This window comes from Carya illinoinensis, chromosome 11 (genome assembly GCF_018687715.1).
Source record: "Carya illinoinensis cultivar Pawnee chromosome 11, C.illinoinensisPawnee_v1, whole genome shotgun sequence".
Taxonomy (NCBI): Eukaryota; Viridiplantae; Streptophyta; class Magnoliopsida; order Fagales; family Juglandaceae; genus Carya; species Carya illinoinensis.
Window position 1 is genome coordinate 40,565,268 of NC_056762.1, and position 18,369 is coordinate 40,583,636.

Below are 18,369 nucleotides of genomic sequence, written 5' to 3' on the forward strand. Positions count from 1 at the left end.
TTTTACCGAAAGCTTTTGAGCTTGAAGGAGCATCAGGATTCTCTTCAAAATAGCCTAAACCACTTTTATCACTAGATGACTTTCCTAAGCCTAGGATTTTGTCAAGCTGGTTTGTCCCAATGGAGAATTTTTGCAACTTAGTATTTAACAAAGTTAGCTCATTTTCATGAGTTGTCACTTTATCTTCCAAAGTCACATTTCTCTTTTGCAACTCATCTGTTAGACCAATGGCTTCTCTCAGTTTGCTCTGAAGCCCTTCATTTTCTCTTTTGCATAAATCTATTTCCTCAATATGTGCTTTATTGAGTTTCCTCAATTTCACACATTCCTTGTACAACTTCTCATAGATTTCCTGCAAGTCATCTTCATCCCCGGATTCATTTTCAGAAACATTCTCAATTTCAACCACAGATTCACTGTTATGACTTTTTCCTGCAACAGAGGAAGTGAAAGCCATGTAGTTGAAATTTTTCTTCCTGGGAGAACTCTCTTGTGAGTCACTTGACTCAGACTCACTATCAGTCAAGGAAGCAGCATTCGCTTTCTCTTTGGCCCTTTTGTAATTTGCACACTCAAGTCGAATGTGACCAAAACCATGACATTCATGGCACTGAACATTGTCATTGACAGCTCTAGTTTCTCTCTTATACCTCCCTTCTCGGTTTTCTGAACTAGAACCTCCATTGATACCCTTGAACCTTCTCTTTTCTTGTCTTGGGTTTTTCTGGGCAAACATCTTCCTGAATTTTTTAGCATAAAATGCTATCTCCTTGTCACTCATGGCAAGTTCGTCAGAAGATTCACCAGACTCTTCTCTAATAGCTTTGAGGGCTATGGACTTGTTTTTCTTATCCATAGGAAGAGTATGTTCATAGGTTTGTAAGGAACCCACCAACTCTTCAACTCTCATGTTGTCCAAGTCTTTGCTTTCTTCTATAGCAGTGACTTTGGGACGAAACCTCTCAGGAAGAGATCTAAGGACTTTTCTCACAATTCTGTCCTCAGGAATTCTATCCCCTAAATTAAAACGAGAATTGACAATATCATTAAGTTTGCTATAGAAGACATCAAAAGTTTCATCATCCTTCATCCTAAGTTCTTCAAAGTTGGTGGTCAGCATTTGAAGTTTAGAATTTTTTACAGCCTTGGTACCTTCATGGGTAACCTCAAGAATGTCCCATGCCTCTTTGCAATTTTCACACATGGAGATTCTTTTGAACTCCTCCTGGGACACGGCCATGAATATCGCATTTAGGCCTTTGCTATTCCAACTACACTCGTTGACTTCATCCCTAGAGTAATTTTCCACACCCTTGGGGGTTTCGACTCCCTCAATGAATACAACCGGTTGTTTCCATCCCTTTGTTACAGAGGTCCACACTCGTTCATCCACAGACTTAAGGAAAGCTCTCATTCGAACCTTCCAATACGCATAGTTACTTCCATCAAAAAATGGTGGAGATGTGAGTGATTGAGACCTATCCATATAAACCACTACAGCAGGATCACACTCAGGAACTAAATCCTAGCGGAGTGAACCCGCTCTGATACCAATTGAAAAAGCAGTGGTTCTACACAACACTACACCTAGAGGGGGGGTGAATAGGTGTAATCTAATTTTTATGGCCTTTTGAAAATTAATCAAACAAGCAGATAATAAATGAAACAAATAACACAAATAATCAACACATGATTTTGTTCACGGAGTGGAAACTCATTTGAAGAACCTCTTCAAAATCTAAAACCACTCCGGGTGTAAGACACCACCTCAAATCCACTATAGAAACTTTAGTTTGTTACAACCAATTTAGAACACTCACAAAACCTTTGTAGTAGCTAAACTTGGCTTGCAACACCACGAGTGACCCACTCGATCTCTACACGCATGTAGTGTCGGAACTCCGACCTTCCTATAGCTTCCCACGAGAACCTCTCGATCTCTGCATCAACGGCAGCTCCGGACTCTTCCGGCCAACAAAAATGTCCACTTCAATGGACTCAAGTAAAAGCTGATTTTTGTGTATGTTGTGGTGGAGAAATGTTTTTCCAAGAAAGAATCAATCAATTGGGGGAGAGATTGCTCTAAGATGTTCTTGGAGGCCCTTAGGGTTTTTGCTCTGATTCTGCACCCTAGAACAGAAGCTAACATGTTCTATTTATAGTTCCCATCAAATGAGGCGTTCAAAACCCTACATTGTAAGTGATCTGGAACATTGGCTCGAGCGAAGGGTCGAGCGAAGGTCGAGCGCCGAAATCTACCTGAGTTCGCTCGAGCGCCATGTCGAGCGAGTATCGAGCGGTCGACTCTGCCTGAGTTCGCTCGAGCTCAGTGTCGAGCGAGGGTCGAGCGACACACTCTGCCTGGGTTCGCTTGAGCTCAGTGTCGAGCGAGGGTCGAGCGGTTGAATCTGCCTGAGTTCGCTCGAGCCGTATGTCGAGCGAGGGTCGAGCGGTTGAATCTGCCTGAGTTCGCTCGAGCGCTCTGTCGAGCGAGGGTCGAGCGAAGTCGCTTCTTTTGACCAATAATGAGCACACTTCCAGCCCACTTCAAGCCTTCCGCAACAACACTTGTTACAACACTATTTTACACAGGTTTTCACAAGAATATGCCAACACACTCATTTTTCCCTCAACAAAAACGTATGTGTGGCATTAGCATTTATATTATATACACTAGATGTTTACTCATTGGGTTAAAAGTATAATACCATTAGTCATATGATCAGTAGTGTTCGATGGATCAACAAAGTTCTTTTCACTTTTAGCATCCGATGGCACAATTGATGATTCAGTTGCTATTTGAGGGATCTTTTTAGATTTTGTTGACTCCTCTGAATTATTAGATGGAGGGTAGGCAATCATTGGTGTGAAAGGTGGCATCGACAGAGGCTGTAATTAAACACATTGTTAAAACATCCCAAACGCATATAAGGAAAAAAAAAGAGTATAAAAGTATAAAATGAATCTACTTGGAAGGTATCTTGAACTTGTGTGGACTCATTCAGATTACTCAATGGAGGATAGGGCATCTTTGGTGCAAAAGGTGGCATCAATGGACGCTTTAAATAGACACTGTGTTAAAACATCCCAAATGCATGTAAGAAAAAAAAAATAAAGTAAAAAGACTACCTAGAAGGTATGTTGAACTCGTGTTGACTCCTCTAGTTTACTCGAACGAGGGTAGGGCATCATTGGTACAAAAGGTGGCATCAACGAAGGTTGTAATTAGACACGGTGTTAAAATATCCCGCATGCATGTAAAAAAAAAAAAGTATAAAAGTTTAGAATGAATCTACCTTAAATGTATGTTTAACTCATGTTGACTCCTCCAAAATACTCGATGGACGTAAGGTATCATTGGTGCAAAAGGTGGCATCGACGAAAGTTGTAATTAGACACGATGTTAAAACATCCCAAATGCATGTAAGAAAAAAAAAGTTTTAAAGGAATCTACCTGGAAGATATGTTGAACTCATGTTAACTTCTCCGAATTACTCGATGGAGGGTAGGGCATCGTTGGTGCAAAAGGTTGCATTGACAGAAGCTGTAATTAGACACGGTATTAAAATATCCCAAATGCATGTTAGAATTTTTTTTTAAAAAAGCCTTAAAAGGAATTTACTTGGCTACCCTAAGCATATGTATATGGATTTGGATATGCATTTTGACGTATCATAGTTCGGGTTTCCTGGACCATAATAACTCTATAATACACAAATAAAAAACACATTAACTAAATGGCAATAGCGAACATAACACACTTCCAAATGACCAATATGTATCATACATGAGTTGATGAAATCGATGTAAAGGGCCTAGGTGGTATTTCATCTTCCTTTTTGTCCATCCCGCTATTTTAATTGAGTTTTGAGGACAATAATATTAAACATAAATGCATAAATCACTCTTTATATGAGTATGTAAAAAGCATGGTGGTTAAACATAAGTCTTCAACTTAAATCTAGAAAATGAATATTGATTCAGTTTAAAAGCATGTTGGTTAAATAATCGTTAAAAGGATACTTCATTTCAATTTTGATAACTAAAAATCGAATATTTTTTTTAACACCTTCAATTTCATTATCTAAAAATGTCTTTCCTGATGTAGAAGGGATATCATAGATTATTCGTGTTTTTTTAAGACGAGCCCATTCCCAGATCATTTACCAATTGCAAAAACTCATCCATATATATTTTTGTTCATGAGCCATGTTGAGGACTCGAGATTCGTGTTCTCCCATTGAGTAAAATTCTTTATTCAACAAGGCAATCATCATGTCTGAGAATGATAAGAAACCTCATCTTGAACTACTCCTAAAAGAGCAAGTTCTTAACATCTGAAAAGAAACATCATTTTCACCATCGTATAATGCATTTCATGCTAGGTGTACAGAGCCTAGCCCGTATATGTCCTCCATCAATCAGTATCGAGTGAGGAAAATAACTTAAAAGTCAATAAATTCCTCCCATCAATTTCATGCAAAAGCATAACCTCATAAAAGATGATTGTTTCATGTAAGACATTTTCTAAACAATAATTTTGCAAAATCTAGTAATAATTAATAAAATGACAACAATGAAGAACTTTGTAGTGAAACCTGTGTGAGCTAAATGCAGACATTCTTGTCTATTCTAAGCTCAACGCGGTTGGTAGGTCTATGCAAAATGTTGCCCAGATGACTAACACAAGAGGGGGGGTGAATTGATTTGTATTAAAAAAAATAACAATTATAAATCAAATATATAATATAAAATATAAACAAAATATGAAATAACAATAAATATAAAGAGTAAGGATAAGAGAGAAGTAAACTCAGTATGTTAACGAGGTTCGGCCCCACTGCCTACGTCCTCGCCTCAAGCTACCCCTTGAGGATTCTCAAATTCACTATTCAACCTCCTTCAGGTGGAGATAGAAACCTATTACACCTTTGAACAACACCGCTATAAAGGATCCGTGTAGAACACCCTCTACACTTGCAATCACCTTACACGTGGTGATTCAACTATTCCCCGTGTAGAATACTTTCTACACACACAAGGGTTATACACACTCTTTTTCTGATACAAGAGCTGATAGTGGGTAGGTTATCAGAAAACACTCCTCAATGAGTGAAATAAGAACAATACAGCGCAAACTATATCTCTCAAAATGAACAAGGATTAAGGCTCAATGCTTAGAGAAGAGAGAATGAAAGCTTTGAATGAATGTTGTATGATCTTGATGTTGTGAATGTGAAACTCTCAAATGATCTATTTATAGGCATATGAGACTTCATATTCAAATTTAAAAAGATTCACATGTCAAAGACAACATCATTCACTTTTTCAAAAAATTCAAATAAAAGGTTCTTCTTTTTCAATTGTCAAAGACAACATCATTCACTTTTTCAAAAAAATCAAACCTAATCTTTTACTTTTGGCATATGACAAAATGAGCACATTTTCCTTTTCAAAAAATTCAAACCTAATCTATTACTTTTTGCATATGACAAAATGAGCACACTTTACTTTTCAAATTTTTCAAACAAAATCATCTACCTTTTGTATAAGTCTAAACAAGCATCAATCACTTTTGAAAATATTCAAATAAAACATGCATATGTGAAAGATGACAATCAATCATCTTTCAAAATTTTCAAATTTAATTTTCAAAAATATTCATGCACATGTGGAAAATATATTTTAATGCTTTATGATAAAATATTAATTTTGAGCATTAATCCTAATTTCGAATTTTGAAGAGATTTACAACATTACTCTATAATTTTAATGTGAACTTGTTCCCTTCTTACTCATGCTTGTTTCCTTTATGTGCTTGACTCCATCGTGTAGACAACTTGAGCTTGAGACTTCTTTATTCTTTGAATTCATTTGTTATCATCAAAATCCATGTGTAAATATATAATTACACAAAACTTGAAATCTTGGGTTCAACACAAAAAATCTGATAAACCTGCCCTTCCGCAAGATCCTACTCGACCTGACCGAAAAATACGGTTTGATTTATCTTGCTGGTCGAACTTGCTAAATGTAAAATGGCCCGACTACAAAATCCTCCATTTTTCTCTCTATCGGCAAACCCTCCCCAAATCTCTCGGCCTCCTCTTTCCAGATCTCTATCCACCTCTTGACCCCGCTGGTTATGGTCTTTCTGTCACCCTTACAGTCGTGGGTATTTCTTCCCATCTTGGCTATTTGAATAGCTTGCTATAGTTGCATGCCTCTATTTGATTTCCCAGGCAGCTTGCTGGGTAGTGCGTAAAATTTTTGTGTTCTTCATTCGGATATATGGACATGCAGGTGAGGAGCAACAGCAGAGATGTTTTGCAGCTAATAATTCTAGAAAGGCATCACTGTGCTTTTTTACCCCCACACTTCCGTACCAAAATCCTAAAGATGGACCGAAAATTTTAACTTTGTAAAAACCTTACTTTCCATTTCTCTTCTTTTAAATCATGGCGGCTCATCCCATGGATGACATCGATGGTCCCCTTCAAAATCCTGTCTTCTTCCCCTAACCCCTCACTGGGTTTTCTTTTTCTTTTTCTAAAGCCTAAGGTTACACCTTTTTTTTATTTTCAAAAAGAGATAAATCAGAATGCTTACATGCGGAGACCTGGAGATGGATCGGGTTCAAAGTTTAGATCTGGTTCAAAAATGTACAAAGCACTCAAAACGATATAGTTTTAGATATTAAACTTTGGATGAGATTAGGTGGCAGAAGACAAAGACTACAACAATTGTACACAGTAAAACCAAAGGAGAGATTGTTAATTAAGAGAGCACATGAGAAGTGAAACTGAGGAGGAATATGAAGGTGATGTCCGCGGAGGAGTGTCTGAGAACCTAAATGAAGAAAGAGCAACCTAGAGAGCTAAAAGTAGAAAGAGTCAAGATGGAACACAATTTGGGTTTTCTGAGTAAGAGTTCTGAAAAGAAATTGGATTCTCTCTCTCTCTCTCTCTCTCTCTCTCTCTCTCTCTCTCTCTCTCTCTCTCTCTCTCTCTCTCTCTCTCTCTATTTTTTTGAGTGAAACCGGGTTGGCCTGACAAGTATCAGGTCGGATCGGTTTTGGCATCATGAAAGCCGGATTGGTTCGGGTCGGGCTTAGTTATAGGGTGGGTTGGCCGGGTTGTAGGCCTAGCGGTTAGTTGTGAGCAGACAAAGATGCTCTCCTAGCTTCTACTCGAAGGAGTGAACCCTAGAGACGGGTGGTGGTTCTGTTTTGGATATTTAGGGTGAAGCCAATACGCGGCCATTCTCGTCAATCCTGAGCTCAACACAAGTGGAGATCCCAGACGAAGGGGTGAAGCAGGGAGGAAGAATGTTTGGGGGAAGGAAAAAAAATTCAAAATCCCCATCAAATCTATTTTGGGTATTTAGGGTGAAGCCAAAACACATGTATTTAAAAATAAATAAATAAATATCACGTCACCGGGTGTGTGGTATATGTGGTGTAGATGAAAAATAGTAGAATTACACTTAGGTTAGTATGGAGAAAAATGTTTTGTAACATTATTGTTTGTTGGGGCTAATGTGACTGAAAGCTTATTTGGAAATAAACTCGTTCCAAAATTTTTAATCTCATCTCAGTTCTTGTCATCTTATCTCATTTTTTCAAACACAATTCAAATACAAAATTTTCAAACTAATTATTAGAATTTTTTCAAATTAATCATTACAACTTTTTAAAATTTTAAATAAAAAAATAAAAAATAATTCAATATTTTCAAATCTCTAAATAAAAATAATATTATAAAATAATATTTCAATAATATTTTAACTTTATAATATTTTTTATTCAATTTTTCTATCTCCCTTTTCAGAATTTAAAAAATATTCAACTCAAACTATCTCACCATTATTCATAAACTATCTTACTATTATTTACAAAACTATCATCTTATTTCACTCCCCAAATGAGCCCTGAGGATAGGTTTGGATAGTAAAATAAAAATTTTTTGTTTTTGATAAAAGTTTAAAATATTTTTTTAATATTATTATTATTTTAAGATTTGAAAAAATTAAATTAAAAATTAAAAATCTTGACAATGAAACAACATGGCTAAAACGGCCTAAAGGTAACACTCCTCTGTCGTGCAGTTTACTTCTTTGCTTTCCCCGAGAGAGAGAGAGAGAGAGAGAGAGAGAGAATCTGATGTGGATTGGCCTTTAGATCTTAAAATGGTCCTGGATTGAAAGAGTTCATGAGAGTCGGTCTAGTAAAGAAACGAGGAGTGGAGCGAGCATTTGGGCGAGAAATGTGAGAGAATATTATGCATAGTGCTTTAGATTTGCATGGTTTTGAGTTTTGAAAAAATATAGGCTTTTTTATTTTTATTTTTGATAATAATATAGGCTTTTTAAATTTCTTTATTTCTGTTTGTGTTGAAATATATTATATATCTATATCCGATCTGTCTCCCAGACAAAGAACTGGGTCTCAGGAAAATCAGAAACCTCTCAGATACTTCTGTCTGTACACACACTGCTTTCTATCTCTCCCTCTAAGTCTTTGCTCAAAACTTGGCTACGTTCTGGGTTTGTTCTTCAAATTCGTTATCCTGCGAGATTTGGGGTAACCTTTTCTAGCCTCGGTTCTTCAAATTCCTTTAGATTTTTACTTCCCTTTGATTTCGATATAATGGGTTTGTGAAAGTTAAGATTCGGTTCTCTCTTTCAAAATCTCTGTATCTGCTTCAAATTTCCTTGAAACATTATCGGAAGAAAACCAAAATGTCTCGAGAAGACAAAACATGAGTACAGCAATACAAGCAATAACTTGGGTCTTTCTCTGTCTTTGCATCTGGTTTTGCTTCTGACTCACTTGAAATTTATAAACTTTAGATGGAAAAGAACAAGAATGGATAAAGCGGATCAAACCCAGAAGTATAACAATGGCGGGAGTGGTGGTGGTATCGGCGGCGTTGCTAGATCTTCCAGAAACCCAAAGCAAAAGAAAGCCCCACAGAGAGGACTTGGGGTCGCGCAGCTTGAAAAGATCAGGCTAGAAGAACAGAAAAAGAAAGATGTAGCTGCAATTTTGTCACCGCCAGCTTCATTCTCAGAGAGAAAATCTTCCTTTCTATCTTTGCCAATTCCAACTTACCACCATTCTAATCCATCTTCATGCTCAATTCCCTTTCCTTCTCCATCCCTGCCTGATCTTTCATCGCCAGATTTGTTAATCCGGCCACCTCAACCGGCTCAAAACAACGATGTAAACAATTCAAGCAGGGTAAATATTGGTGGGTTTGAAGCCGGATGGTTGGGGATTTCAGTGCCTGGGCAGGGCTGCGTGCCTAAATTGTGGAACTCCCACGAGTATAATCTGGAAAAGGATCTGGAAAAGGAGAATTCTGGCATGGATCCCGGATTGGCATATCGGTCGAATTTGAATTTGCCTTATGAATCGGACAACCATATTTGGCCTCTCCCTAGTTTGATGCCAAGAACACAGCAATATCAGCAACAGCCAATGGTAAAATAGTTGCTGAATATGTGTGTTTTTTAGCTTTTGGGGGAAAAAAGTTTTCATCCCTTTAATCATTGCATTATTACAACTCCTTTTAGTTTTGGATTTGACGAGGACTTTGTTGTATGAAAATTGTAGGTGAATGTCTCATCAGGTACTTCATCATCATCTGTACTAAATTCTCGTATGGAGCCCCCTTCAAACCAAAGCTATTATTGCAACTATACACCTATGTGGCCTCCTGAGGAAGAGAAGGTACGTAATCGCAAAACCTGCATACTTTTGGTGAGCGCAATCTTCTTCCAATCTTTTAAACATGAAGAAACGAGTCTTGGTTACAGATTCACTAGAGTTTTTCTCATTGATTGAATTGAGCTCTTTAAATTGCAATTACTTTATATGCTATTACTGCATTTTGCTCGGGATTTTACTTTATTCTTCCAACTAAGACATCTAAAAAATGAATTTATTTCTTATGGATTAGTTGTTTAAATGTAGTATAGATGGTTGGCACGAAGAGGCTGTATCCATTCTCTCTCGACAATTCTTCAGGCCCCCCTTCCCACTACAAATTACCTACCCTTGTTGCTCCTGTCAGATCAGATGAATCAGCCTCATGTGAAAACGTAGGCATGTTTAATTTTGAGGGCAGCAATTCAATTCTAAGGTTAGCTTATTTTGTTTCCAATCTGTATGTTGGTCTGTACTTATAATGTTACATATATATATATATATTTTGATAAGTAAAGTTATAATGTTACATATATGGCCTGATCTTGTGGTTTTTTTTTTTTTTTTCCAGAGAAAGACCCTTATGGTCAACTTCCATTTCCAACTCTAACATGAATTCAAATAAAAACATAAAAGAAAATGAGGTTATCAAAGCAGAGTTTCTGTCATTATCTCCCAGAATCACTTCAACATGTCCAAGCTCAAAGTTCATACAGCAATCAGCTTGTCTGGCCTCTCAAGAGCCCAAATTCCATGATGAATCACTACCTTATCAAGTAAGATCACAGAACAAAAGGCCACATCCCATTTAAGCAATATTGTGTTTTTCTCAATTTTGATACATGATCCCGAGTTGTTGGTTCTATTAATTTGTTGAAGGGAATTGTGGAAGACCCAATAATCAAGCCTGCAGGGTCAAGTCTGTTGAATCGACAACCACCCTTTTATTACTTCCTCCCACCTGCAAAGGAGCAAATTGGCAAAGCGACAACCACTAATAACAATTGCAACGGCGGAGTAGTAGAAAGGATTGATCTGAATTTAAAGTTATAAAGGGCTTTGCCCATTCTTCCAGTTTGTTTGACAGACTGTTTGTTCCTCTCTATGAGACAAAATATACTAAGAGATAATCATCCTATAGTCTTGGTTGTTCTTTTGAATATTGCAGCAGGTTACATACAATATATCTCTAAATCTGCATATGTAAGCTTGAGTAGAAAGGAAGCGAATCTTTGGCATGTGAAGAGTAATGAGTAAAGAGAAGGGAGAGATAGGGAGAAGTAGATTTGTTTGTTAGAGTGTGTTGTGGTTTGATGAAGTCGTGGTTGGTTTAGTGGGTGTTGATTTTGGGGCCTTTTGCATTAATGTTTGTGATGTGTGGTTGGTGGATGGATGGAGCCGCCACTAGATTGGTAACAAACTGTTTGCGTTTGGATTGTGGGAATCTGACTGTGTTTTGTCTTCACCTTGTTTGTCTGGGGTCCTCATATCTGACCTTTCATTATGGTTACAGATGGGTGATGCAGGAAGGTCCTACCTAGGGCCACACAGAGAGTCAGAGAGAGAGTATGCGCCTGAGGTTTTGTTTTGTTAAAGCTATTTGTGCAAATTGATTTTCATGAATTTATTTTCCTTCTCTTATAGTCTGAAAATCTTTTTTGAAAGGACCATCTTGGAAATTAAAAGTAAAACCGTAGTGCCAGATTCAACAACAACGAAAACAAAAAACCTCCGGTCCCAAGTTTCAGGTGCATATTCATGCAACCTTTTGCAACTTGGCTCTTTTAATGAAAGATACGAGTTTTTAAAATTCTGATTTTGTTTTCTTGTATTGTAATCATTCAAATGTTCCTGAGCAATTTCTGAGCTGCAAATTGAAATACTTCCATCACACTCGGCCATACCCAGTTTTATAGGAAGTTAGATGGTAAAGAAGTAATGGAGATTAACAATAGCAACCAGCAGACCTAAAGATTTTGTTCTTCAGGGATTTCATCAACAGCAGCCAAAGGCCAAGAAAAAAGATAATAAATAGAAAATATACCATACTTTGGAAGCAATAGTTATGCAACTACAAAATTGTACATACTGTGGCTGCTCTCAAAAAAGTTCAAATATAAACCAAGACGCTTACATGTATTACAAAATAAACAGTAACATCTGATTAAAAAGAAACAACCTCTGTTCTACGTACAGGAAATGGAGTATATCCTCCAATCAAAATTTGGTGCAGCGATCCGTGAATTTATGCCCAGCCCAAAACATAGTCAAGAACATAGATCAGGGCAAGGGAGAATGGGTAAAGTGGGAAAGCTACAAGAGCTGTCCAGAGAGGGAAATGGGTGCGGAAGCTGGCGAAGCCACCCATTACAAGGCAGACAATAACAATAACCAGTACTTCAGATGAGAACTCCCATGTCAATCCCCTAACGTAAACAAGGGCTAGGAACACTGAGAGGCAGAGGACATTATTCATTGTTGCTGCCCCATATAGCTGCATGCACCAACAAAATATATGAATTATAATCAATCACTTCAAATCAATCGAGGTACAAGAGATGCAAAATATCTGAGTTGTAATTCTACCTATCAATTATGAATGACATTGACATCCATATTTTGGCTGATTGTTTTCCTTTAGCTAAGGAGTCGTGGTGCACCGTAGCCCGACGAATTCTACCGAGAACGCTAAATGACTTCTTTTGTTTTCATATTTTTTTTTATATCCTTAAATATATTTTTATTAAAATTTACAACATCATTAAAAAAAACACTTCTTCAATCACTAAGTTTTTAAAAAAAATAATAATAATTATTGGGATCCATCCTTGAGATCCATCCTCGGGACAACCAGCATTTCCCTTGGCTAAGACACCAAAAATACTATTTGGTATATATATCTTGAAACTTCTGTAATTTATCCGGCATTCCACCCTATAGAAGAAGCTGATATGAAGAGTGGGGGACGAGAAACAAACCTCAGAAAATGTCAATGAGGCAGTTTGACGTTTGTCACGACTAGCAAATATAATTGCTGACACAGCTTCGCTAGAGTTGGTAGCCATAGGCAGCACGATGAAGGAGATGAAGAATGCAGGAATACCGGTGGCATCAGAAAAGTTATCAACAGCATCTACCAAGGGGTCAGCAAATGCGGCAGCAATGAGAGTTCCCAGTAACAACAATAGCACTGCTTTGATAGATGTCCACCTGGAACCCCCAGCATCCTCAATTTCTTCATCGCTTTCATCACCCACATCCAACAAATCATGCTCTTTATCTGTGTCCTATAATAAATGAGTTTCCAAAGAAGTCAAGCATCTTGTTTGAAATGAAAATCACGATTCAACACAATACAGCTCAACTTAATTACCTGGTTAAAGGCATTTAAAAACCTAAGAGTGCTAGAACCATGACCACTAGAGGCAGTCTGTATAAGCGTTGCCTTCTTCAGCCATTTAGAAATGCAATTGACAAACTCTGTCTCGTCAATCTGACCATTTTGGGATGTATCAAAATCTCTCATTAATTTATCTACAGCCTTATCCTTTTTCAGGTCAATCTCTTCAAATCGAATTCCAACAATCAATGCTCTCAATTCACTATATGAAATGTTTCCATCTCCATTTGTGTCTACTACAGAAAACAACCTGTCATGATATTGAACAAAATTCAGCAAATACCAAAACAAGCTTTGTAATGGGAAAAAACTGTTACATAGTTTAACAAAATCAAGATTTATAAAATTAAAAAAATAAAATAAAATAAAACTAACTTTTTAATTCCTTCCTCATTAGGTTCACCATTATCGCTTAGCAGCCTCCCCGCTGCCCGGTCTTTTAGATTCCTTAGAAGTCCAAATATAACACGCTTGTGCTTCACATAAGATATTTTCCGTCTCTGGATCCCAGGTTGAAGGACCTGCAAAAGGTTTTCCATGTTATCCATCCAACAACCAATGCTGTCAATTCACTATATGCAAAAGAACCTGCGAGTTTGAGATTCTGGTTAATGGAATGTTCGATCCTCACCTTCAAATTCCCTTGGCAACGATGAACAGGGCAAAAAACAGAAAACCTTAAGGCCCAATGTGCACTGACCCAAGTCTCTAAAGAGCTAGGAACTAAGGATGGTGGATAATAGAGTACTTAAAACTACCTCGGGGATACTTCATTTGGGGTGTTCTTCGGGACTCTTTCTTCAAAATTACTAGGCAGAAAATTAAATTTCACATGTATCAAAGGAAATGAAAGAAGATGTACGGAGAGAAAAGTTTAGAACAAATGCCATTCAACATACCATTCAAAACGATCCACGGGAGAACGGAAAATTTAGATAAGGATGGCTAATGAAACTGTACAAAAATATATAATTATGGCATGGACGTCACACTTACTTGATAAAGACAATAGGAAATTAATAGTAGGAGAGAGACAATAAGCGCAATCAGGACTGCCAAGTGCCTCCCCGACGTTGAACCGAGAGCTTGTAGTATTTGAACGATTAAAAATGGGATGACAGAAACTACCATAATCCTTGCAGTATAGCTAGTCCAGATATCAGTACTAACACCCGATTCTGCAACCATAGGGATTTTTTTGGGTCATGAATCCATGTGTCACGTTTAATCCTACAGTTACAGAGCAACACTAAAGGAAACATAAACAAACGATTCAAATGTTTAGGATAATAACTTAACCATCCATATATTCATAACTCTCACAAGTTCACAATGCAATACAGTTCAATGGATGGCATAATTCTGTCCATGTATACTTACCTCAGGGTCACATTAAAAGGAGATATTATTAATACAGTTACAGATCAGGTACAATGGAAAATCTTTGATTTTCATAATTGACAACTAATAAAAAAAAAAAAAATCCGAAGGACATACCGATCTGTTTATGGCGGTGCATATGGATGGAAAGAAATGGTCGGAATTTGATCGTAAACAGATAATGGACGTGATCGGATCCTTTTTACTTTATACTTTATTCCATAATAGACTTTAATGGCATGAACATACATGATTTCATTGTATCTTTAGACACTCATGCATAAGTATTGTTACTCTTGTATATGTTTGTATATTTATATTGGCCTCTTTTAAAAAAAAAACTTATTTGTTGAAAATAAAAAAAAGAAGCCCGAAGGACATACATACCAGTCAAGTTAAACCCTTTTGTATCTTTTGCATCTTGTGCAACTGAATCAACGAGATCGCACTTGCCAACAATAACGCATGTTCCCCATATGATCGTAAGAAGCATAATAGTTGAACCGGCTAGCAAGCCCATACCAACAGAAACTTGACTTTGAGCAGTTGCTGTGCTTCCTGAAAGACCGGATACTATACACAGGGCAGGAGATTATAATTAAGAAGCATTAGAAAATCAACCGAAAAGTGTGGAATTCTCAATGACTCGGACAGATAAAATCCAGTAAGAGAGAGGGAGAGAGAGAGAGAGAGATAACAGGGTCAAGTTTGTGTAAGATGATAAGAACACTAATCAGTAACCGGTCAGACCTTTTGAGCACAATGAACCAAACAAGGTGAGCGTATATATATGACATCAAACTAAAATTAACAAATTTTTGGAGTAGTTTGAGGTTTAGCTCACACCCTAAGCTGTAAGCGTATATATATGATAGTAAGCAAATTAATGGTTAAATGAATATCATCATTTTTTTTTTAAAAATTTAAAGGATAAAAAGCAATCAGGAAAACTTCAAACGTCTTACTGCTACCAAAACTCGGTAGCAAACTTCCTAGTTCTTTCAAATTATCCAATAAGTTCCATATTAAGCCTTTTTAATGAAACCCAATAGGAAAACAAATTAATAGCATATTATTTAGAGTCCTTAATTGTTTTATAATTAGTCTTTAAAATATTATTATAATATTATTTTTTAATATTATTATTATTGTAAAATTTTTAAAAGGTAAAATTATTTATTATATTTTAATGAGAATTTAAAATTTTTATAATGATAAGATAAAATAAAATTTAGCTGAAATGATGAGTAGCTGAAATGGATAAAGAAAGTAAATGAAATCGGAATCAGGCCCCACAAATTCATATGCCTCAACTTAACCATAAACTAAAGGAAAATGACTCAATTAAAATGAGTCGGTAGGGTTGAAGATATTTTGAAGATATTTTCACAGATTGCGGCAAGAATATTCTTTTTTTTTTCATTTTTTAAGACTTTTAAGAAATTAGTTTCCCTTAAAATTTTTGACCAATTCAGGAAATCAAGGAATAAATAAATAAAAATAAACTTAACAAATAGGATCCAAAATTCTATTATATTTTTTTCTTAACAAATAGAATTTTTGACGAATTAAGGAAATCAAGGGAGAAAGAAACTCGACATGTTCACATTAACTTCCAAGTTTTAAAATTTTCTTCCGCTTTTCAACAAACAAACAGACCAAAGAAACAAAAAGAAAAAAAATAGATCCAAATTACAATTTCTTCAGAGAATAAATAGAGAAAAACTGAAAAGTTAATAGAAGTGCTCACCAAGAATAAGCATGGCATCCGGAAGGGCGCCGAGGATTGGAAGGAACAACCCGCCGACAATACCGGGGCCAAGAATATCCAACAAGAGCTCGCTGCCGTTGGACAAATAGGTGGCGGAGAGGAACATGAGTGAGCCATAGACGACGATGAGGAAGATATTTCCAAGGACGGTGGTGGTGCACGGCAAGAACCCGTAGGTCTGATCGCAAGTGGACTCGGCAGAGAAGGAAGAGGACCGGTTGAGAGCGAGGTAGGGCGGTCCACGGAGCTGCTGGACCCCATCGGTAACTAGATCAGAAGATAAAGAGAAGTACGTACGGTGGGTGATGAAGCGGCCATAGGAGGGATCGCATGATAAGATCAGGAAGAAGAAGAGGAGGAGGGAGAGGGTTAGATGCTTGGCCGACATGGCCCTTAGCCTTAGAAGAAGGATTTTAGGCAGGGGGTGGGGATTTTGGGGGAGTTTTGATCAGTTAGACGTGTGAGAGTGAGCATGAAAGTCTGTTTTTAAATCTGTTAAGTACCGTTACTTGCCCCTGAACATGGAAGTCTTCCAACCAATACAAACAACTTCATGTACGTTCGAACGAGCTGCATGCAACGCGCAGGATAATATAACAAGGATAATTTTATTTATTTATGATCATCGCACACTATTTATCATTCACACACACCACATTAAAACTGTACAAAAACCGATCAAATCAATTGAACCGACTGAGATCGACTGCCAGAACTTAGACCGAAACCGACCGATAAAAAGCCTAGAATTAATTATGCTAATGCCAACTGGGATGCTTTGATGTCGGTAGAGATAGTGCTGAAAGGGGGAATCTTGGCTGCTTTGAGTGCTTAGATAAAGTTTCAATATCAACCTCTAGTGTAAAGCTATGTGGAGAGCAATGGAGCTGTGTATAGATTTGGATTTTAGAAATCATGTTATCTTTAAAGGAGATGCTAAGGGATTGCTAAGGGGTCATTAAGGCCATCAATAGTGAAGATGATAATTAGTCATGGTATGGACAAATTATAGATGATATAAGATGCTTCTTAAGAGGGAGAAAATGATGGAAATTAGTTCAATTTTCTCACAGAGGAAATGATGCATCAACTTGCAAAGTGTTTGGATTGAAGAGGGTTCTTATATCATCATAGGAAATGTATTGAATTAAAGACAAGATTTGTATCGATTGATTATTGAAATAAAATTCCTGTTTTTAATTTTGGATGTCCCATTAATTAAATGAGTTTGGGAATCTCATACAGGAAGGAAAATTATCAAAAATATTTTTAAAATAAGAATAATTAAGTAATTCAAAACGATATATTATAATTACAAATATTTATACGGATTCTATTATTTCTTAATAACATATATTTTGTAATAAAATAAAAAATATTCACAAATTTATCAAGAAGAAATAGAGTAGAGAAAAGAGATATTTCCATCCAAATAAAAGTTTTTTGAAAGAGAAATAATATTTGCAGTCGTGGTTATGCAAGCAGCGTGCAGTCACTTTAAAAAGATGAATTAATATAGGACCTACATAAAAAAAATTAACTTTTTAATCGTGAATTCTACTTTTTTTTAAAATGATTGTGCAGCGTTTGTAATTCTACGACTATACGTAATATTGTTCTTTTTAAAAAAATCTTCAAATGGGACGTGGTATTTTTGTGAGTTTTACGCCCCCAATGAAAGAGGGACAAATCATGATTTTAATACTTACCGTAGACCCACACACAAATTACAAAGTCCGTTTCCTTTCCTCTCTCATCCAGTTGCCCGAGCTCCTTTTCCTCTGATCTCATCCTGTCACCCTTGCTCTTTGTTCTCCGATTCCTCACGGACCTCACCATCCATTATCTCTCTGTGGCCCCCATCGCTCGCTTTGTCCTCATCTCAAAGTCAATCTCTATCGCTAACCAAGTCTGTCAAAATGCGGCGCGATTGTCTCTTCTGACGCCTTTATCTCTCTCTCCGTCCGTTTACAGTACTGAAATCCATGTTTAGTAGCCACTGATCTTTGAAATTAAACGTGGCTCTCTGTCATTGAAATTTATTTTTTTCTTCGAAATTCATGTTTACCCACCCCAAACTATAACATAACGTGGTTCTCTGTCACTGAA

The 18,369-nt window shown here is 36.8% G+C and overlaps 2 protein-coding genes across 3 annotated transcripts; one reads left to right on the forward strand and one right to left on the reverse strand.

Annotated features, from left to right (window-relative positions):
* Window positions 1-8,113: 8,113 nt before the first annotated feature.
* On the forward strand, window positions 8,114-11,174 carry LOC122281390. 2 transcript variants are annotated; one of them, XM_043092832.1, is made up of 6 exons: window positions 8,114-8,266; window positions 8,851-9,484; window positions 9,617-9,733; window positions 9,982-10,145; window positions 10,281-10,485; window positions 10,589-11,174. In XM_043092832.1, the coding sequence occupies exons 1-6, from the start codon at window positions 8,211-8,213 to the stop codon at window positions 10,760-10,762; spliced, it is 1,350 nt and encodes a 449-aa protein (XP_042948766.1). In that variant the 5' UTR covers window positions 8,114-8,210; the 3' UTR covers window positions 10,763-11,174. The 2 variants fall into 2 exon arrangements, with proteins under 2 accessions (XP_042948766.1, XP_042948767.1); XM_043092833.1 differs by lacking the exon at window positions 8,114-8,266 and adding an exon at window positions 8,305-8,581.
* Window positions 11,175-11,734: 560 nt separating this feature from the next.
* LOC122281389 (sodium/calcium exchanger NCL-like) lies at window positions 11,735-17,185 on the reverse strand. The gene is made up of 7 exons (XM_043092831.1): window positions 16,240-17,185; window positions 14,877-15,062; window positions 14,106-14,287; window positions 13,485-13,630; window positions 13,083-13,359; window positions 12,688-12,996; window positions 11,735-12,203 (listed from the first exon to the last, which is right to left on the reverse strand). Exons 1-7 carry the CDS (start codon window positions 16,646-16,648, stop codon window positions 11,955-11,957), a joined length of 1,758 nt encoding a protein of 585 aa, XP_042948765.1. The 5' UTR covers window positions 16,649-17,185; the 3' UTR covers window positions 11,735-11,954.
* Window positions 17,186-18,369: the final 1,184 nt, after the last annotated feature.